This window comes from Macaca fascicularis, chromosome 4 (genome assembly GCF_037993035.2).
Source record: "Macaca fascicularis isolate 582-1 chromosome 4, T2T-MFA8v1.1".
Classification (NCBI taxonomy): Eukaryota; Metazoa; Chordata; class Mammalia; order Primates; family Cercopithecidae; genus Macaca; species Macaca fascicularis.
In genome coordinates this window covers 138,385,732-138,405,365 of record NC_088378.1, presented here as the reverse complement: position 1 = coordinate 138,405,365, position 19,634 = coordinate 138,385,732, and the positions used below count along the sequence as shown (strand labels likewise).

Below are 19,634 nucleotides of genomic sequence, written 5' to 3'. Positions count from 1 at the left end.
AGTGAGGACAGGAGCCAGGGCCGCGGACTAGGGGAGCGCCGGACGCTCAGGGACCAGGACCCAGGCGCCCGAGTCCCCAGCTCCACTGTCCTCCGCCTCTACACTCGGGGATTCTGGAGACCACGTCGCTCCGCACTGAACTGGAATAAAGATTCCAATCTCCAGCCCCTGGGGGAAGGCAGGAGCAGAATTTGACATTCCCTTCCCCAACAATAACACGGCTAAAACTCCCGCGGGAAGCGTTTCAGGAGGAGAGAGAGCGGGTCACTCCATCCCCACGGGATTACGCTCCCCACCACAACCCACGAACTCCGCTGACCGAAATCCCGGCCGCGTTTTCCGAAGGGCCCTCGGTTCCCGCCCCCTCGGCAGGGGGCGGGGCAGGAAGCAGCCACATCCGGTTCCAGATTCGGCTCTTTGGGGCTTCCGGCGCCGAGGCAGGCATCCCTGTTGGCTCGGCGTCGCTTTGCGGTTGGAGTGCCCTCCGCTTGAGCGCATCTTATGCGCCAGTAGTGGCGCCCGACCCCGAACGGTGTCGACGGGGCGTTCTCTGAGGGGTTCAAGGTCACTGGAAGGGACCAGAGATGATTGGAATATTCATTTTGCTTGGAAGGGGGTTGGAATGAGAGGCCCGTTTGGAAGCACTGGAATACAACTTTATTCCCACACCATTAGACATGTTACCCCGTCGGTCTGGCCGACAGTCCTGACTCGGAGATCCCTGAGCTGCGCCGCCGCTTCCTTCGTCAATATCCAGCAGCTATTTGATGAGCGCCCTCCAGTGGGGCCTTACGTCCCTATGCCGGCGCGGGGTTACAGCAGTGGACAGACAGGCCGGTCCCTGTCCTCGAGGAGCCCATGATCCGCGGGGAGACAGGCATTTAACGACGACTCACATGATCACTTAAAATACAACTGTGGTGAACCGCACAAGAGGGACGCGCGGCGGTCTGCGGGGAATGACGAGGCCGACCTCGTCTGCGACCCAGGGAGGCCGAGGGTGGACCAGGCAAAGGGAACAGAGGGCTGGGAACTGGAGGTGGGCGGGAGGCGGTTGGTTCATTGGAGGAAAGGAATAGCCCTGTGTGTGATGAGCATTGAGAGGAGGGCTGGCGAGCACCATCTTGGGCTGGAGAATTAGGCAGTGGCTCCAGTGTGGGGCGGTGGGGGGAACACGTGGGCCAGGGCAAGAAGAATGGGTTTGGCCCTAGAGCACGGGTTCTCCAAGTGTAACCTCGGCCCTACAGGTCGCTGAGACTATGTCAGGGGGTAGGTGAGAATGACTATTTTTTATAACAAAATTAAGATGTTATTTGCAACCGAGCACGGTGGCTAACGCCGCTAATCCCAACACAGGGAGGCCGAGGCGGGCGGATCACGAGGTCAGGAGATCGAGACCATCCTGGCTAACACGGTGAAGCCCTGTCCCTACTAAAAAATACAAAATTTTAGCCAGGCATGGTGGAGGGCGCCTGTAGTCCCAGCTAGTCGGGAGGCTGAGGCACCAGAATGGTGTGAACCCGGGAGGCGGAGCTTGCAGTGAGCCGAGATCTCGCCACTGCACTTCAGCCTGGGCGACAGAGAGAGACTGGGTCTCAAAAAACAAAACAAAAAAAGTTTTTTGCCTTCTTCATTCTATGAGAGTGTACAGTGGAGTTTTTCAGAAACTACATGATATGTATTGACACCATGGTTCCCACAATGAATGGAATGTGTGCCTATGTATTCTCGTGTTTTAAGTTTTTCTGTTTTAAGTTCTAGTACCATAAATATTGATAGCTATAACCCACATACCCAAAAGCTTTTTGGAGTCCTTGATGATTTTTAAGAGATCCTGAGAGAAAAAATGTTGAGAACCACTGTCCTAGAGCTCCAAGAAGGTGAATGCCATAAGATGTGTGTTTTTGCCAGGCGCGGTGGCTCAAGCCTGTAATCCCAGCACTTTGGGAGGCCGAGACGGGAGGATCACGAGGTCAGGAGATCGAGACCATCCTGGCTAACATCAGTGAAACCCCATCTCTACTAAAAAGTACAAAAAACTAGCTGGGCGAGGTGGCGGGCGCCTGTAGTCCCAGCTACTCGGGAGGCTGAGGCAGGAGAATGGCGTAAACCCAGGAGGCGGAGCTTGCAGTGAGGTGAGATCGCGTCACTGCACTCCAGCCTGGGCGACAGAGCGAGACTCCGTCTCAAAAAAAAAAAAAAAAAAAAAAAAAAAGATATGTGTTTTTTAAAAAAGCATTTCTTGGGCCTGGTGCAGTGGCTCACACCTGTAATCCCAGCACTTTGGGAGGCCGAGGAGGGCGGATCACCTGAGGTCAGGAATTCAAGACCAGCCTGGCCAATGGTGAAACCCCGTCTCTACTAAAAATACACAAATTCGCTGGTGTGGTGGCATGTGCCTGTAATCCCAGCTACTCCGGAGGCTGAAACCAAAGAATTGCTTGAACCCAGGAGGCAGAGGTTGCAGTGAGCCAAGATCAGGCCACTGCACTGCAGCCTGGGCAAGAAAGTAACACTGTCTAAAAAAAAAAAAAAAAAAAAAAAAAATTCTCCCTTGTATAAGTGGAAAAAAAAAAAAAAGCATTCCAGCCACTCAGTGGAGAGAGATTGGAGGGAGTAGGAACAGATGATGGGGTATTATTTTGGGGAGCTACTACAGATGCTTGGGCCGAGATGATGGTGGCTTCCACAGGATGGAGGTGAGTGCCCTCACTCTGCTTTCTGGAAGAGAGGAAGGTGGTGAGGAATTCAGAATATTAGAAGGCAGTTGAGGTGTACATGGTCAGTCCAGAGACATATAAACTATCATGGGCACAGATGATGGGAGAAGGATGAGGCTAACATTTTCTGCCCTCCAGACACTGTGCTGAGTGCTCTATCTCCTACATCTTCTAAAGGAGATACACTGTCTTCCTTAATCCTCCTAACAGTCCTCTCAGGCTCCGCTGTCCAATATGGCAGCCACCACCCACATTTGGCTATTGAGCATTTGACATGTGGCTAGTCCAAACTGAGATGTGCTGACTGTTTAAACACCTGCTTTTGAATACTTAGGGTGGAAAAAGGGCTGCAATTTCTTTTCTTTTTCTTTTCTTTTTTTTTTTTTGGAGACAGGGTCTCACTTTGTCACCCAGGCTGGAGTACAGTGGCACAACCTTGGCTCATTGCAGCCTCGACCTCCCAGATTCAAGCGATCCTTCTGCCACAGCTCCCCAAGTAGCTGGGACTATAGGTGTGTGCCACCGTGCCCAGCTAATTTGTTTTGTTTTGTTTTGTTTTTTGAGACAGAGCCTCCCTCTGTTGCCCAGGCTGGAGTGCAGTGGTGCGATCTCAGCTTACCGCAACCTCCACCTCCCTGGTTCAAGCAATTCTCCTGCCTCAGCCTCCTAAGTAGCTGAGATTACAGGTGCGCACCACCATGCCCGGCTAATTTTTCTGTATTTTTAGTAGAGACGGGGTTTCACCATGTTGGCCAGGCTGGTTTTGAACTCCTGACCTCAGGTGATCCGCCCACCTCAGCCTCCTGAAGTGCTGGGATTACAGGCGTGAGCCAACTCGCCTGGCCGAGATTGTAATTTCTTTTTCTTTTCTTTTTTTGAGACAAAGTTTTGCTTTTGTCTCCCAGGCTGGAGTACAATGGTGTGATCTCGGCTCACTGCAACCTCCGCCTCCCAGGTTCAAGCAATTCTCCTGCCCCAGTCTCCCGAGTAGCTGGGATTACAGGGGCCCGTCACCACGTCTGGCTAATTTTTTGTATTTTTAGTAGAGACGGGGTTTCATCATGTTGGCCAGGCTGGTCTCGAACTCCTGACCTCAGGTGATCCTCCCGCCTCGGCCTCCGAAAGTGCAGGGATTACAGGCGTGAGCCACTGTGCACAACAGCCTGTAATTTCTTATATTGTTTACATGTTGCAATAATGTTTTGGATGTACAGGTTGAGTATCACCGGTCCAAAAATCTAAAATCTGAAATGTTCTAAAACCTGAAATTTTTTTAGTGCCAACATGATGCCACAAGTGGAAAATCCCACAGCTGCCCTCATGTGATGGATCACATATATTATTAAAAATATTGTGGCTGGGTGCAGTGATTCACACCTGTAATCCCAACGCTTCGGGAGGCCAAGGCCATGGGCGGATCACCTGAGGTCAGGAGTTCGAGACCAGCCTGACCAACATGGCGAAACCTGGTCTCTACTAGAAATACAAAAATTAGCCGGGTGTGGTGGTGGGTGCCTGTAATCCCAACTACTCGGGAGGCTGAGGCAGGATAATCGTTTGAACCCGGGAGGTGGAGGTTGCAATGAACCGAGATCACACCATTGCACCCCAGCCTGGGCGACAGAGACTCTGTCTCAAAAAAAAAAAAAAAAAAAAACAAAAAAAAAAAAAAAAAAAACAAGGAAACAAAGTCTTCAGGCCATGTGTATAATGTGTATAGGAAACAAATGATTTCTTGTTTAGGTTTGGGTGTGATCCCAAAGATATTATATATGCAAATATTCCAAAGCCTGAAAAAAATCCAACATCCAAAAATACTTCTAGTCCCAAGCATTTCAGATAAGGGACCAGAATTATTAGATTAAATAAGGTATATTATTAAGTTAATTTTATCTGTTTCTGCTTTTTTTTTAATGTGACTACTAGATTATTTAAATTTACATATGTGGCTTGCATTATCTTTCTACTGGACAGCACTGCCTAAGTAACTTTTTAAAATCCCTACACCCAGGGAAACAGATATAGATTAAGTAGCATGCACAAAGAGTCCTACAGTTAGGATATAGTGCCAGGTTTTAACCCAAATCAGCGTGAATTCCAAGCCTAGGTTCTGCCTACCACACCAGCAGCCTCCCTCCATGGGTTTTGAGATAGGATGAGGAGATAAAGTGACAAGGGAAAGATACAGAGAGGTGGAGCAATGTACCTTCTTTGAATCCTTGCAGGTGGACAGGTAGACAGCTGTGGGAAAAGATTGAGAAGGGATGGGATGCCGGAGTGGTACAGGTGGAGGGCAGAGGGATGGGTATCAGGCTTCTGGGAGTAGAGCGGGGAAAAGTCCACCAGCCTCAGATCATGGTCAGGGTGGGGCTCACACTCACCAGCCCAGCCCAGTGCCTTGAAGAGCCCGAGCAGAAGAAAGGCAGACAGGAAAAGGCCTATGCTGTCCTCGAGGGAGGGTCCTGAGAGACCTGGCAGGCAGAAGGGATGAGAGTGAGCTCCTGTCTTCCCGAAGGCTGGCTCAGGCTCCGCGGAGCTCCCAGCTCTTACCTGCTACCTCCAGGGTGACCTCAGCGCTGCGCCCCGAGGCAGGCAGGCTGGGATGGTGAATTCGACAGGCATAGCGTGCCCCATGCTGCTCAGTGGTGACTGGAGGCGGCTGCAAGTGCCCAGAGAGGCTGACAGAGCCATCGGAATGGTGGCGCAGGGCCGAGAGCCACCTCTGCCCCTCGGCCTTCTGAGAGCGGCCCCCTGGGCCACCCCGGAGTTCCCACTCCACCTCCAGGCCCCCAGGAGGGTAGAAGTGGGACACAAGGCAGAGCAACTCCGGGGGTGCCTCCCCTGGGGCGGCCCATGCAAGGGTTGCTGGCATCAGGGACACTTTGGGGGGTTCTGGGGAAAGAGGACGACATGAGCATAGGGAAATCAGTCCATACTGTCCTCCCTAAGAGACCCTCAGTTTGCCTTCTGGCTTCCTTAGAACTAAAGAAGGTTGGGTTTCTTCTCCTGAAATGGGGAACCCACTGTCTTTCCATTGGTGCATCACAGAAATACCCATGCCAAAGCCCCTCAAATTCCCAGGAACCCTCTAGCCTCCCATTACCCCTCTGACTCCCAGGAATCCGTTTCTATCTCTACTTACTTACCCAGGCACCCTCTTCTCCATCATCCCTCCCCCATCATGGTCCCCACAATCCAGTGCCCACCCTCTACCCTTGGAGACCTCTGTCCCCCAACTCACTGTATACAGCAAGCTCCAGGGTGACCTGTCCTTGCAGGTATGGCAGGTGTATGGTGGCCAGATAGGTGCCCTCCTGGAAGGGTTGAACTCTAGGCAGCCAGAAGGTCCCATTTCCGGTCCATGGGCCCCATGGCTCATCATCATCCCAAGCAGCAAATGCCACGGCCCCTTCTTGGGCCGCTGGCATCTGGCCATTCAGCCCAGGAGTTGCAGCCAGGAGCAGATGTCCCTTACCCAGGTGCTGGCGTCGCCACTCTAGCCCAAAGGGAGGGGGACCCGCAGCCAGAGATGAGGCGGCCTCAGAGGTGGGGGGCATGTAGGCAAAGCTCAAGTCCAGCAGAGCATCTTGTCCCAGTCTCACTCGAGGGGCAGGGGTATGGGTGAGGACAGTCAGTACCACTGACGAAGATAGGGAGATGAGGGGTTGGGAGGGGCATGAGGGAGAAAAAGAAGGAGAAAAAAATAGAGAAATGCATTATTGGGGAGGACTAAACTGCAGTTTACCCACCCCTCAGAGGACACCTTTTCTGATACTCACCATTTCCTAGCCCTCCCTGCGAATTCCTTTTGCTCTGCGACTGAGTGGCACCTAGTGTGGCTGAGGGTGAGCAGAGAGGTCTAGGGGTGGTGAGTAGGGGCAATGAGGGTATATGGCCTTTGAAGCCTACTCTGAACACATAGCACACTCAAGCTTGGGACTGCAGAATCTGAGGTCACTTCTGACACAACCTGAACCACTCTATCTCCAAGCACCACCCTTGAGGAACCAGGCCTTTCTTGCGTATGGGTGAAGACAATGATTGAGCCATGACTGTCAGTCCTGTGGTGCTGTACAGAACATTTACTGACTCTAGAAGGTTACAGCTATAGCCTAGACCTGAGCACAGACCTCTATGCTCTACTGAAGCAGTACAGTGCAGTGGCTAAGTGCCTGGAGCCTGGCTGACCTGGTTCAAATCCCCTCTGCAGCTTATTTATATGGCCTTGGGCCACTTCATTTTTCCATGGCTCAGCTTCCCAATCTCTAAAATTAAAAGTTGATAATAATAATAGTACCTACTTCATGAGGTTGTTGTGAGGGTTAAATCATTAATACCTCTTGCTACTCAAGTCTATTCAGTTCCCAATTTTAGATAATAGAGACACCTAAATATCAAGGGTGCTTAGAACACTGTCTGGAACACAGTAAGTCTACACACATATTTGCTATAGTTACACCTAACTTAGCATACCCCAAGTCAATAGCATCTCTGCAACATTCCCCACCCTGCTCCAATGCCCATCTTCTCTGTCTTTGATGAATGATCACCAAGCTCGCCAGACACTAAAAGCAAACCCTTGGAGTTACTCAGATTCATTTATTCATTCAGCAACTATTGAGCACTGAAGATGTTCAAGGTATCCTGGTAGAAGACAGAATGGTGAACAAGACAGGCAGTCCCTACCCTCAAATTGCCTATAGTCCAATGATAGACAAGCAAATTGTCAAAAATTATGTGCTATGTGCTTTCCCCACCAGGACCTAACAGATCTCATATCTGTTTCCAACTCAGGTTCTCATCAATGTACATTTAGACAATTACAACAGCCCTCCTGTCTGATCTCCCTATTCCTTCAACTCCTCCTTCACACTGTAGCCAAACAAGGTGACTACAAGTCTGATCCCATCATTTACCTGTTTAAAAATCCCAAATATGGGCCAGACGCGGTGGCTGGTTACACCAGATGGGAAGCTGAGGCAGGCGGATCACCTGAGGTTGGGAGTTTGAGACCAGCCTGACCAACATGGTGAAACCCCGTCTCTACTAAAAATACAAAATTAGCTGGGTGTGGTGGCACATGCCTGTAATCCCAGCTACTTGGGAGACTGAGGCAGTAGAATTGCTTGAACCCAGGAGGCGGAGGTTGCAGTGAGCCAAGGTTGTGCCATTGCACTCCAGCCTGGGCAACAAGAGGGAAACCCCATTTCAAAATAAAAAAATCCCAAATACGGCTGGGCGCAGTGGCTCATCCCAACACGTTGGGAGGCTGAGACGGGTGGATTACCTGAGGTCAGGAGTTCAAGACCAGCTTGGCCAACATGGCGAAAACCCATCTCTACTAAAAATACAAAAATTAGCCAGGTGTGGTGGCAGGCACCTGTAGTCCCAGCTACTTAGGAAGCTGAGATGGAAGAATCACTTGAACCTGGGAGGTAGAGGTTGCAGTAAGCGAAAAATCATGCCACTACACTCCAGCCTGGGTGACAGAATGAGACTCTGTCTCAATAAATAAATAAATAAATAAATAAATAAATAAATAAATAAATAAAATAAAAATCCCAAATACCTAGGAAGTCAGTCGATAAAGGCATAGACTGAAGCCACATGGCCTGGGTTCAATTTCTAGCCCTAATTTTTTTTTTTTTTTTTTTTTTTGAGATGGAGTTTTGCTCTTGTCGCCCAGGCTGGAGTGCAGTGGTGCGATCTTGGCTCACTGCAACCTCTGCCTCCCAGGTTCAAGTGATTCTCCTGCCTCAGCCTCCTGAGTAGCTGGGATTACAGGCGCCCGCCACCATGCCCAGCTAATTTTTGTGTTTTTGGCAGAGACAGGGTTTCACCATGTTGGCCAGGCTGGTCTCAAACTCCCGACCTCAGGTGATAAGCCTGCCTCAGTCTCCCAAAGTGCTGGGATTACAGGTGTGAGCCACCACGCCTGGCCTCTAGCTCTGCTTCTTACACACTGTGTGTCCTTGGGCAAATTATTTAACTAGTTTGTGTCCCATATTTCTCCATCTGCAATATAGGGATAATATTAAAACCTACGGCCTATGGTTGTTGAGAGGAATAAGTGAGATTATGCATATAAAGTGCTTAGAACAGGGCCTGGCATATAGAAAATACTTGATAAATGTTAGCTATTACTGTTTTCATTACCTTCATCATTGTCATGGACTTGCTGGTTAACTTGGGAAAATCATTTATCGGGTATTTTCCCCACTAGTCCAAAGATCTGACCTTTGTCTTTTAAAAGAATCAAGTAAAATAACAGGTTTTTTCTGGGCATGGTGGCTCACACCTGTAATCCCAGCACTTTGGGAGCCTGAGGCGGGTGGATTACCTGAGGTCAGGAGTTCGAGAGCAGCCTGGCCAACATGATGAAACCCCATCTCTACTAAAAATACAAAAAACAAGTTAGCTGGGTGTGGTTGCGGGTGTCTGTAATCCCAACTACTTGGGGGGCTGAGGCAGGAGAATTGCCTGAACCCAGGAGGCAGAGGTTGCAGTGAGCCAAGATTGTCCCATTGCACTTCAGCATGGGCGACAAGAGTGAAACTCCGTCTCAAAAAATAAATATGTACATAATAAAAACAGGCTTTTTAGGCCGGGCACGATGGCTTACACCTGTAATCCTAGCACTTTGGGAGGCCGAGGCGGGCGGATCATGAAGTTAGGAGATCGAGACCATTCTGGCTAACATGGTGAAACCCCATCTCTACTAAAAAATACAAAAAATTAGCCAGGCGTGGTGGTGGGCGCCTGTAGTCCCAGCTACTTGGGAGGCTGAGGCAGGAGAATGGCGTGAACCCAGGAGGCAGAGCATGCAGAGAACCGAGATCGCGCCACTGCACTCCAATGTGGGTGACAGAGGGAGACTCTGTCTCAAAAACAAAACAAAACAAAACAAACAGGCTTTTTAGAACAACCAGCCCTCCAAAAGAACTTCTGATGGTTCACTCTCACCTACAGAACAAAGCCCAGCTTTCAAGGTATTTGAACATTCAGCCCCTAACCCACCCTTCCAGACTTCTCCTGCATCCTACAGACCAGCCACATAGAACCCCTTCCTTGTGCCTAGTAGAAGTGGTCATCATTGGGCATCTCTTTGTTTTGGTCATGAGGTCCCTTCAGTTTACAATGTCTTTCCCATTTTCTCCCAAACATCTATCAAGCTTGTCCAACCTCCAGCCCACGGGCCACATGCGGCCAAGGACGGCTTGGAATGCAGCCCAACACAAATTCATAAACTTTCTTAAAACATTATGAGATTTTTTTTCACAATTTTTTTTAGCTTATCAGCAATCGTGTTCGTGTATTTTATGTGTGGTCCAAGACAATTATTCTCCCAGTGTGGCCCAGGGAAGCCAAAAGATTGGAGACCCATGATCTAAATACTCTATGTACTTTAAGGTCATTTTCACTGCTGTTTCTTCCCAGAAATGTCTAGGTCCTTCGGGTAGAAATAATCTTTTTCTTCTTGTTATTATCTGTATGTTCTTTTTAGTCCTAGCTTCTGAGGCCTATAAGGTTAAACTGTTCTCAGCTTCATGGAATTGTTCAGTAGAGTAAAAACAGTATGCAATTTCACTTAGTTTGTCAAAATCCAGAAACATACTTTTGAATTGCTAAAAAAAAGATCCACAGGCCGGGTGCAGTGGCTTATGCCTATAATCCCAGCACTTTGGGAGGCCGAAGTGGGCAGATCACCTGAGGTTGGGAGTTTGAGACCAGACTGAAGAAACCCCATTTCTACTAAAAATACAAAATTAGCCGGGCGTGGTGGTGCATGCTGGTAGTCCCAGCTACTTGGGAAGCTGAGGCAGGAGAATCACTTGAACCTGGGAGGTGGAGGTTGCGGTGAGCTGACATCATGCCATTGCACTCCAGCCTGGTCAACAAGAGCAAAACTCGATCTCAAAAAAAAAAAAAAAAAAAAAAAAGGCCGGGCGCGGTGGCTCAAGCCTGTAATCCCAGCACTTTGGGAGGCCGAGACGGGCGGATCACGAGGTCAGGAGATCGAGACCATCCTGGCTAACACGGTGAAACCCCGTCTCTACTAAGAAATACAAAAAACTAGCCGGGCGAGGTGGCAGGCGCCTGTAGTCCCAGCTACTTGGGAGGCTGAGGCCGGAGAATGGCGTGAACCCGGGAGGCGGAGCTTGCAGTGAGCTGAGATCTGGCCACTGCACTCCAGCCTGGGCTACAGAGTGAGACTCCGTCTCAAAAAAAAAAAAAAAAAAAATCCACAGGATTAATAAACAAAACCTGGCTGGGCAGGGTGGCTCAGACCTGTAATCCCAGTACCTTGGGAGGCTGAGGTTGGAGGATCACTTGAACCCAGCAGTTTGAGACCAGCCTGGGCAACATAGCAAGACCCCATCTTTATTTAAAAGAAAAAAAATTAAATAAACAAAACCTAAAGGTTTTACAGTTTAACTCTTTTTTTTTTTGAGACAGGGTCTCACTCTGTCACCCATCGAAGGTGCAATCCTCCCACCACAGCCTCCAGAGTAGCTGGGACGACACCCAACTTTTTTTTTTTTTTTGAGACAGAGTTTCACTCTTGTTGCCCAGGCTGGAGTGCAATGGCATGATCTTGGCTCACGGCAACCTCCGCCTCCCAGGTTCAAGCAATTCTCCTGCCTCAGCCTCCCGAGTAGCTGGGATTACAGGCATGCGCCACCATGCCCAGCTAATTTTGTATTTTTAGTAGAGACAGGGTTTCTCCAAGTTGGTCAGGCTGGTCTTGAACTTTCGACCTCAGGTGATCTGCCCACCTCAGCCTCCCAAAGTGCTGGGATTACAGATGTGAGCCACTGTACCCAGCATTTTTTTAGTATTTAGTAGAGACAAGGTCTGGTTATGTTGCCCAGGCTGGTCTCAAACCCCTGAGTTCAAATGATCCTCCCACCTAGACCTCCCAAAGTGCTGGAAGTACAGGCATGAGTCACCTCACCTGGCTCAGTAATATTTTAAAAGAATGGTGAGAATGTATATTTCTTAATATACACAAAGTATATTAAGAAAGTATAAGCCTGGCATGGTGGCTCACGCCTGTAATCCCAGCAATTTGGGACGCTGAGGTGGGTGGATCACCTGAGGTCAGGAGCTCGAGACCAGCCTGGCTAACGTGACAAAACCCTGTCTCCACTAAAAATACAAAAATTAGCTGAGCGTGCTGGTGGGCACCTGTAGTCTCAGCTACTCAGGAGGCCGAGACAGGAGAATTACTTGAACTCAGGAGACAGAGGTTGCAATGAGTAGAGATCACGCCATTGCACTTCAGCCTGGGCAACAGGGTGAGACTCTGTCTCAAAAAAAAAAAAAAAAAAAAAAGGTATATTTGGGGCCAGGCAGCTCACACCTGTAATCCCAGCAGTTTGGGAGGCCAAGGTGGGCAGATCAATTGAGCCCAGGAGTTCAAGACCAGTCTGGGCAACCTGATGAAACCCCATCTCTACAAATAAAAATACAAAAATTAGCTGGGCATGGTGGCACATGCCTGTGGTCCCAGCTACTCAGGAAACTGAGGCATGAGGATCACTTGAGCCACGGAAGTGGAGGTTGCAGTGAGTTGAGATCATGCCACTGCTCTCCAGCCTGCACTGCACTCCAGCCTGGGCGACAGAGGGAGACCCTGTCTCAAATAAATAAATAAGTATATTTGTCAACAAACATTTTAAAATATTTGATAAGACAAGTATAAATGTATATTAGCAAAATTATCAATGATCTTTGACCCTGGAGAGATTTCATTTCTAATTGTACATCAGCACAACAGCTTTCATTTTCTTAAATCCCAAATCAAGCAAAAATGCTTGAAAAGAAAGAGCACAGCAGGCTGGGCGTGGTGGCTCACGCCTGTAATCCCAACACTTTGGAAGGCCAAGGCAGGCAGACCATCTTAGGTCAGGAGTTCAAGACCAGCCTGGCCAACATGGTGAAACCCTGTCTCTACTAAAGATACAAAAATTAGGTGGGCATGGTGGCATGCACCTGTAATCCCAGCTACTGGGGAGGCTAAGGCACGAGAATTGCTTGAACCTGGGAGACAGAGGTTGCAGTGAGCCAAGATCATGCCACTGCAACTGCACTCCAGCCTGGGCAATAAGAGGGAGACTCTGTCTCAAACACAGATAGATAGATAGATAGATAGATAGATAGATAGATAGATAGATAGCAGGCCGGGCACAGTGGCTCACGCTTGTAATCCCAGCTCTTTGGGAGGCGAAGTGGGAGGATCACCTGAAGTTGGGAGTTCAAGACCAGCCTTACCAACATGGAGAAACCCCATCTCTACTAAAAATACAAAATTAGCTGGGTGTGGTGGTGTGCACCCGTAATCCCAGCTACTCGGGAGGCTGAGGCAGGAGAATCGCTTGAACCAGTGAGGCGGAGGTTCCGGCGAGTGTGAGGTCACGCCATTGCACTCCAGCCTGGGCAACAAGAGCAAAACTCTATCTCAAAAATAAATAAGTAAATAAATAAAATAAAAATAAAAAATAGCATAGCACCTTGCTTTGACCCCAGTTGTCTGTGAGATACAGACAATCTTACCACCTGGACACTTCCAAGGCTCCCTGTCTGCACGTCCTTCACTTTCTACTTTACATTAGGATTATCTGTGGCAAATCCGCCCAGAACCTCCTGGAGAGCAGAATCTACATCGGATCATCTTTGTGACCCTCAAGGGTACCCAGGGCCACCCCAGAGATTCTGATTTAATTGACCAAGTCAAGCATGGGATTGAATGAGGTTTCAGTATATTTTAGAAACCTCCAACAGGATTCTTATTTCCAGTGTGGACTAAGAACTGCTGAGTCCCAACTCATTCTTGGTGCTAATAAGTATTTATTAAGTCAATGAATAAATTAACACAGTGCCATCTCTTGATAGTCACAACAGGAAAGGCAGCTGGGAAATAGTATGCACATTTTACAGTTGGAAAAACAAACTCAGAAAGCAAAGACCATTCTCATCATCACCTCAGTGGAGCCAGTAGCCCTAGGAAATATTCCCCCCACCAGAGAGAGCCACTGTCTACACAAGAGCAGTGCTCCTCTGCTTCTGCCAGGGTGGGGGCTTAAGACTAAGAATGGAGGTGTAGGCAGAGGTGAGGGTTTCAGCGTGGGTTTCAAGTCTGTCTCCCTGGTTCTGTGGGTAATTCTCAGGAGGGTGGAGGGAAGGGAGGGTGCAGGGTTGGCCTGTCCATCAGGCTGTGTCGCTTACATAAAATCCAGATAGAAAAGCTAAGAACTCTACAGGTATTCTACCCAGGAATACCCCGCCTCCACTGCCAGGACGGAGAGCTCCCAGATATCCAGGTCAGATTCTCCTCATTCTTGAATTATCTGCACAGTCCCTCCCACGTCCCAGCCCAGCAAAGCTTCCGACCCCTGGGCCTCAAACTGCAACGCACCCTGCAATGCAATAGGAACCACCCAATCTCCAGCAGTGTCCATCCGCCACTCGAGCCCACTTGTTTGCGGACCACAGAGCGGCAGCACATCCCCACACGCGGCTGTCAGGGAAGGTCAACGCGCTAGAGTGCAAGAGCCTTTGCTTTGCGGATTGCCGCAGCGCCGGGTGTGGGCGCAGGTGGGGCTAGAGAGCTGGGTTTTGAAAGAGTGAACCGCAAAGCTGAGGATGCCGAGCAAGATACAAATCTGGCAGGAGCTCCTGCCTCTGAACCCCTCCCACCTCGCATCACCTGACAAGTCTCTCCAGGTCTGGTGTCCGGAAATCCCACCTCTTCAAAGCCCCGCCCTTCGAAACATCAGAAAGTAACCCCCTTGACCGCCCCGGCTCTCCCCCCACACCCCCGCCAAGCCGCAGTATTTTTTTTTTAACTGGGTGAGGGCTAGAAGGAGCGGTAGAGATTGATTCATTCTAGCCAAACACCTCTCTTAACAAAAAAAGGAAACTGAACCCCGATTAGCGAAATGTCTTGCTCAAGTCCATAAAGCGAGACCACCGGCTGATCTGGACCCTTAGAATCTACCCACCCTTCACCTCCCCTCCCCAGCTACCTGTTGCCATGGTGATGAGAACAGGCTCCTGCTGAGGCTCTGGCTGTCGTCTCAAGAGGCTGGAGAGGCTGAGGACTGGGCTGGACATGCTGACCATCAGCCAAGCCCCATCCAGGGCCCGCGGGCAGTTCCGCGCCGGGGTCAGGCCGCTGGCCCAGTTCGCAGAGGCGGGGAGAGGGACGAAGCGGCTCATCTCACAGTGTGGTGCGGGGGCGTCCCGGGGGTACCGCCTGAAGGCAGCCTGGAGGAAGCCCGCGGGGTCTGAGTGTAGAGAAGGAAGTTGCAGCTGTAGAGTCACCGCCGGGAAAGGGGCTGGAAGGGCAGCGTTCAGGGAACTTCAAATGCACAGACTACCCCATAGTGAGACTCACTTTATAGAGGGGGAAGCTGAGGCCCGAGGTCACTGCCGGATCTAAAGAAGAGGGGGTTTCGGTGGAGGCGACAGAGGTAGGGGGGCGGCGAGTCCCTAAAGACTCACCGTGCACATTGAGGTAGAGCTCAGGGTCGAGGTCCGGCCGGGGCGGCGGTTCCCCCTGTCCCTGGCGCAACAGCAGTGCACCGGGTCTCTTGGCCAGACCCTTTCCGCTCGTATCCTCCACGAACCAACACTCGATCACCGCGGGTCCTGCCGAGACGGCGGTCGCCAGGCCTGGCGTATAGGGGCGCGAGTGAGGGGCGGCTTGGATATCTGGTGACCTGCCCACTCACACCCACCCTGGCGTCGGCTCCAGTGGGGCCACCTCCCCCCGCTTCCCTCTAGTTCCTGGGCGATGAGTCGCGGGGTTCGCTCACCCAAAGCCACAGCGAGGAGCAGAGACAGCGACTTCATGGCTCTGCGACCTCCTCAGCCAGCAACCCTCCTCTTCCTCCTTTCACTTTCACTTTCCTCCAAAGGGCGACGGGAGGGGCGGTGGAAATCCCCGCTCTGGTTAGGTGAGGGTGCCTGGGAGACCAGTGTTTCCTCACTGGCCAGGCAGGGACCCGGGAAGATCCTCTCCAGTTCTCACCAGGACACCCCAGTCTTACCGCGCCCTCTTGGACTACACAGCAGCCCCGAGTTCGAGCCCTCCCTAAGCCCAGGCACCCACTCCCCGCTCCCCAACTCCTGTGTGTGCTCTCCAGCATCCACTTGCCCGAAAACCATTACTCCTGCTTTCCCCCATCTGTGCCGCGTCCCCACCAAACACACGTTGTCGGGAAGCCAAGTAAATGACCAATAAATATTTTAATCACTGTTAAAAAAAATAAAAACCTTGTACTCCTAAGACTTACTCCCTCCTTGTCTCCACCCACTCCTCCATGAGAACCGAGTTGGGAATTTCCACGGGAAGTGGGGGGTGGCGAGGACAGAGGGTAGAAATAAAGAGCGCATCCTTGAGAGGGGGTAGGTTCTAGGACAAGGGTGGGGCTCAAAGGCCTGGTCTCCACGACAACACAAACACAGACTTCAGGCACAGACTACAACCACCTGACCCCTGACCCTGTGACTGCAAGATGCTCAACACGCCCCCTCTCCTACCCTCCTCGTGCACCCTACTCTGTGGAGCAGGGGCTTCAGTGTACCCATCAGAGGGAAAGGAAGGGCTTAGTTCCGGAAATACCTTGGGAAGGAGGGGCTGAGTAGTAGAATGGGCGGGCGATGGTGCAACTGTGGCTCCCCTTCCAGAATATATACAAGTCCACAGAGATAAAGGAAGACAGAAAGAGTGGTGGGAGATCACCCGGGGGTCACAGCGCCCTTGTATCGTGCTTATTCCTTTTCCCGAAAGCTACCCCACCCCAGTAGCCTGCCCCTTCAGTTTGCTCCTCCACCTCCACTGAAGCCCATCTCCACCTTGTGGACGCTGGGTGGGGACCAGACACGTCTACTGGACGGGGGCGTGGCCGCACTCGCTTCATCGCCGCTGCCCGCGCCCGTTCCGGAAGACTCTCTCTTAGAAGGCAAGGAAGGCCCCGTGGACGTCCCAGGCCCAGGTCCGGCTCCGCCCCCACCCAAGCGGTGCCGGCGCTCACAGTGTCCTCGGTGGCGCATGAAGCTGTCTCGCCACATGAACTTCTTGGCGCAGACTCCGCACTCGTAGGGCTTGAGACCTGTGTGCGTCTTCATGTGCTCAGTCAGATGGTGCTTCATCTTGAACTTTTTGTTGCACACGGGGCAGTCAAACGGCCGCAGATTGAGATGCATGTTCACGTGCCGGTCCCGCATGCTCTTGTGGGAGAAGGCCTTCCCACAATGGCACAGAAAGATCTTATTCCCGTCCCCGCTGCCAGTCCCTCCAGGGACCCCCCCAACGCTACCCGGCACACCCAGGCTCCCCACCGACGTGCCCCCCACAGTCACTGCCCCGTGTTCTGCTTGGTTCCCTGGTGGTTGGCCAGGAGCCTGTGAGGAGGAGGATGAAGACGACGGGAAGACCAAGATCTGGTTGCCCTGCATGTCCAAGGGAAGAAGTGGTCGAGGAGGGTGGGAGGGTGCATAGGAAGAGGGAGTTGGCCCCCCTGAGTCATCAAGACCTGCCCCAGGACCCCCACCCTCATATGGGCCAAAGTCATTGGAGGACTCACAGAAGTTAACCTGCTCCTCTCCCTTGTCTGGGGGCTCACTCAGGGTACGGACATCACTTATGCTGAGGGTAGCCTCAGGCCCTCCCCCTACTGGAACCCTGGAGCTACCCCCTAGCTCTTCATCTTCATCATCCTCACAGGTCAACACCAGGTCTTCCTCTTCCTCTTCCTCCTCCAGATCTGGGTCTTGGGGAACCAGCGGTGCTGGTGCTGGGCAATTACCACCTCGCTTCACGTATACCCAGTGTTTCTGTGGCACGATGCTAGGGGGTGTGTAGGTGGGTCTCCGGACCCCAGTCCCAGGAACCACTGCCCCCCTCCCATCCCCACCATCATCGCACAGCTCATCTGCCTCCAGCAGCAGCTTTCCAGATGTGGCCCCCCCACTGCCAACGACAGGGGCTGGGAACACAGGGCCACCTCCTCGACGCTCCCCACTGCCCACTGCAGAAGCTGCAAATGCCTCTTGAGAGGAAGATGAGAAATCAGTGGACTCCCTGGGGCTGAAGTAGTTGCTGCTGCTGGGAGATTGATTCTCACTGGCCCGGCTGGAGGCATGGGAGCGTGCAGAGCCCATGGTAGCAGGGGCCACAGTGCCCCCACTCCCGGATGGGACCCCAGCACCAGGGACAGTGACAGAGGTGGCTGCAGCAGTAGTGATGGTGGTGGTAGCTGAGGCCCGGCCTTCTCGGAGTAGTTCAGTGCACTTGTCCACAATGTGCCACATTTGGAGCACAGACCCCACTGTGAGGAAGTTGACAATGTCAGCAGCAGCCATGCTGAGGCGGCCAGTGTAAGCGGAGGCTAGGACAGTCTCAAAGGCGCCTGGGTCCATGACACTGGGCAGTGAGATGGAGGTCATGCCCTTGAGTAGGACCTGATCATGGAAGTAAGGGGAGGAGGCAGCCAGGACAGCCCGATGAGCCCGGAACTCACGGCCCTGCACTCGGATAGACACATCGCAGAGCTGGCCCTGCAGACGCTGCTGATTGAGGGACTCCAGGAGGGCACTGGTCACCTCAGGGAAGGACACATGTACCACCGCAGCTGCTGGCAGGGGTAGTGGGGGCGGAGCCAGCGACAGCGGCAGGGGAAGTGCTGCCCCACTGGGAGACAGAGGAGATGGCTCCATGTTGTGGAGGGAGGGGATACCCCCCCAGCCACAGGAACAAAGAAAGGAAGAGGGCGGCCGGGGGGGTCTCTGGGAAGAAAAAGAGAAAAGAATAATGATAACATCTTATAACGACACAGCCCATTACAACTCAAAAATATGTTCACACCCATTATCTGTGTAACTCCCCACAACAGTGAGGTAGGTATTCCTCTCAACCCCATTTGACAGATGAGGAAACTGAGGCTCAGAAAGATTACAAGATTATCCAAGGTCACACAGCAAGTGGCACCGCCAGCAAACACAGGTATCTGACAAATCCTGTGCCCTTTCCTTGGAGGTTAGAGAAATAAGGTGCTCTTAGCGGGTGGAGTGGCTTCCTTCGGAATTACACCCTATTTCCCATTTACCTGGGAGTCTGACATTCCAAAATCTACCTTTTTGGTGTTTTGCACCCACTTTTTGGGAGGGGGCAGGGCAGCTCCGCTACTGAAAACCAACTCTTGCTCCATCTCCCCTCCATGCTATGCCCCGCAAGCTCTCTCGTCGACCACGCCCCCTTCACCCCAGCTTCTCTCTAGCCCCGCCCCTTTCCAGGCCCGCCCCCGTGCCCCGCCCACTATCGGGCCTTTCGACCCCGCCCCTTGTCTACCTCCGCCCACAACGGACCCCGCCCCCCCCGCTCCGCCCCAGGCGCTACCTCGGCCTCTTCTCCCACTCGGAAGGCGCCCCCCAACCTCGCGCGTCCCCGCTTACCGGGCCGCGCGCCCCCGGGCCCCCCCCGCCCCTCACTCGGCGGGCAGAGCAGCAGCCTGGGCCCCTCCCGCCGCCATCTTGCGCCGACTTCCTCCGCCCTCCGCCTCCGCTCCGCCTCCCGCCCCTCTGCCTTTAAAGGCACAGCCGGCCACCCCGCCCGTGCCGCTGGGCAATACTCGGCCGACTCGGCTACTTTGCCTTTAAAGAACCGTCGCCTCATTCCACCTTAAAAGATCAGATTCCCCCTCCTCCGCTGGGAACTCAGGACTTGGTTCGGCCGAAGCATTTATTCCCCTTTAAAGCTATAAGCCTGTCTTTTCCCATTGGCGATGGGTTCAGGTATCGTTCCCCAGGCTCCGCCTCTGAGCTGTGACCATTAGCTGGTTGGTGGGATCTAATCGCCCTTTTCCTAGCTCCTTACAGCCCCCTGAAGCCCCGCCCCCTTTCTCCGGG

General features: G+C 52.1%; 2 protein-coding genes across 5 annotated transcripts; both read right to left on the bottom strand.

Annotated features, from left to right (window-relative positions):
* Positions 1–634: 634 nt before the first annotated feature.
* TAPBP (TAP binding protein) lies at positions 635–15,616 on the bottom strand. 3 transcript variants are annotated; one of them, XM_074038380.1, is made up of 8 exons: positions 15,542–15,616; positions 15,121–15,398; positions 14,750–15,010; positions 5,962–6,360; positions 5,271–5,612; positions 5,102–5,191; positions 4,927–4,961; positions 635–2,721 (listed from the first exon to the last, which is right to left on the bottom strand). In XM_074038380.1, the coding sequence occupies exons 3-8, from the start codon at positions 14,940–14,942 to the stop codon at positions 2,710–2,712; spliced, it is 1,071 nt and encodes a 356-aa protein (XP_073894481.1). In that variant the 5' UTR covers positions 14,943–15,010; positions 15,121–15,398; positions 15,542–15,616; the 3' UTR covers positions 635–2,709. The 3 variants fall into 3 exon arrangements, with proteins under 3 accessions (XP_073894481.1, XP_005553368.2, XP_005553367.2); XM_005553311.5 differs by having other exon boundaries at positions 15,228–15,398; XM_005553310.5 differs by lacking the exon at positions 635–2,721 and having other exon boundaries at positions 4,265–4,961; positions 15,228–15,398.
* Positions 15,617–15,955: 339 nt separating this feature from the next.
* Positions 15,956–19,610, bottom strand: ZBTB22 (zinc finger and BTB domain containing 22). 2 transcript variants are annotated; one of them, XM_065544164.1, is made up of 2 exons: positions 19,407–19,610; positions 15,956–18,515 (listed from the first exon to the last, which is right to left on the bottom strand). In XM_065544164.1, exon 2 carries the CDS (start codon positions 18,444–18,446, stop codon positions 16,545–16,547), a length of 1,902 nt encoding a protein of 633 aa, XP_065400236.1. In that variant the 5' UTR covers positions 18,447–18,515; positions 19,407–19,610; the 3' UTR covers positions 15,956–16,544. The 2 variants fall into 2 exon arrangements, with proteins under 2 accessions (XP_065400236.1, XP_005553369.3); XM_005553312.4 differs by lacking the exon at positions 19,407–19,610 and adding an exon at positions 19,182–19,276.
* Between the last annotated feature and the right edge of the window lie 24 nt (positions 19,611–19,634).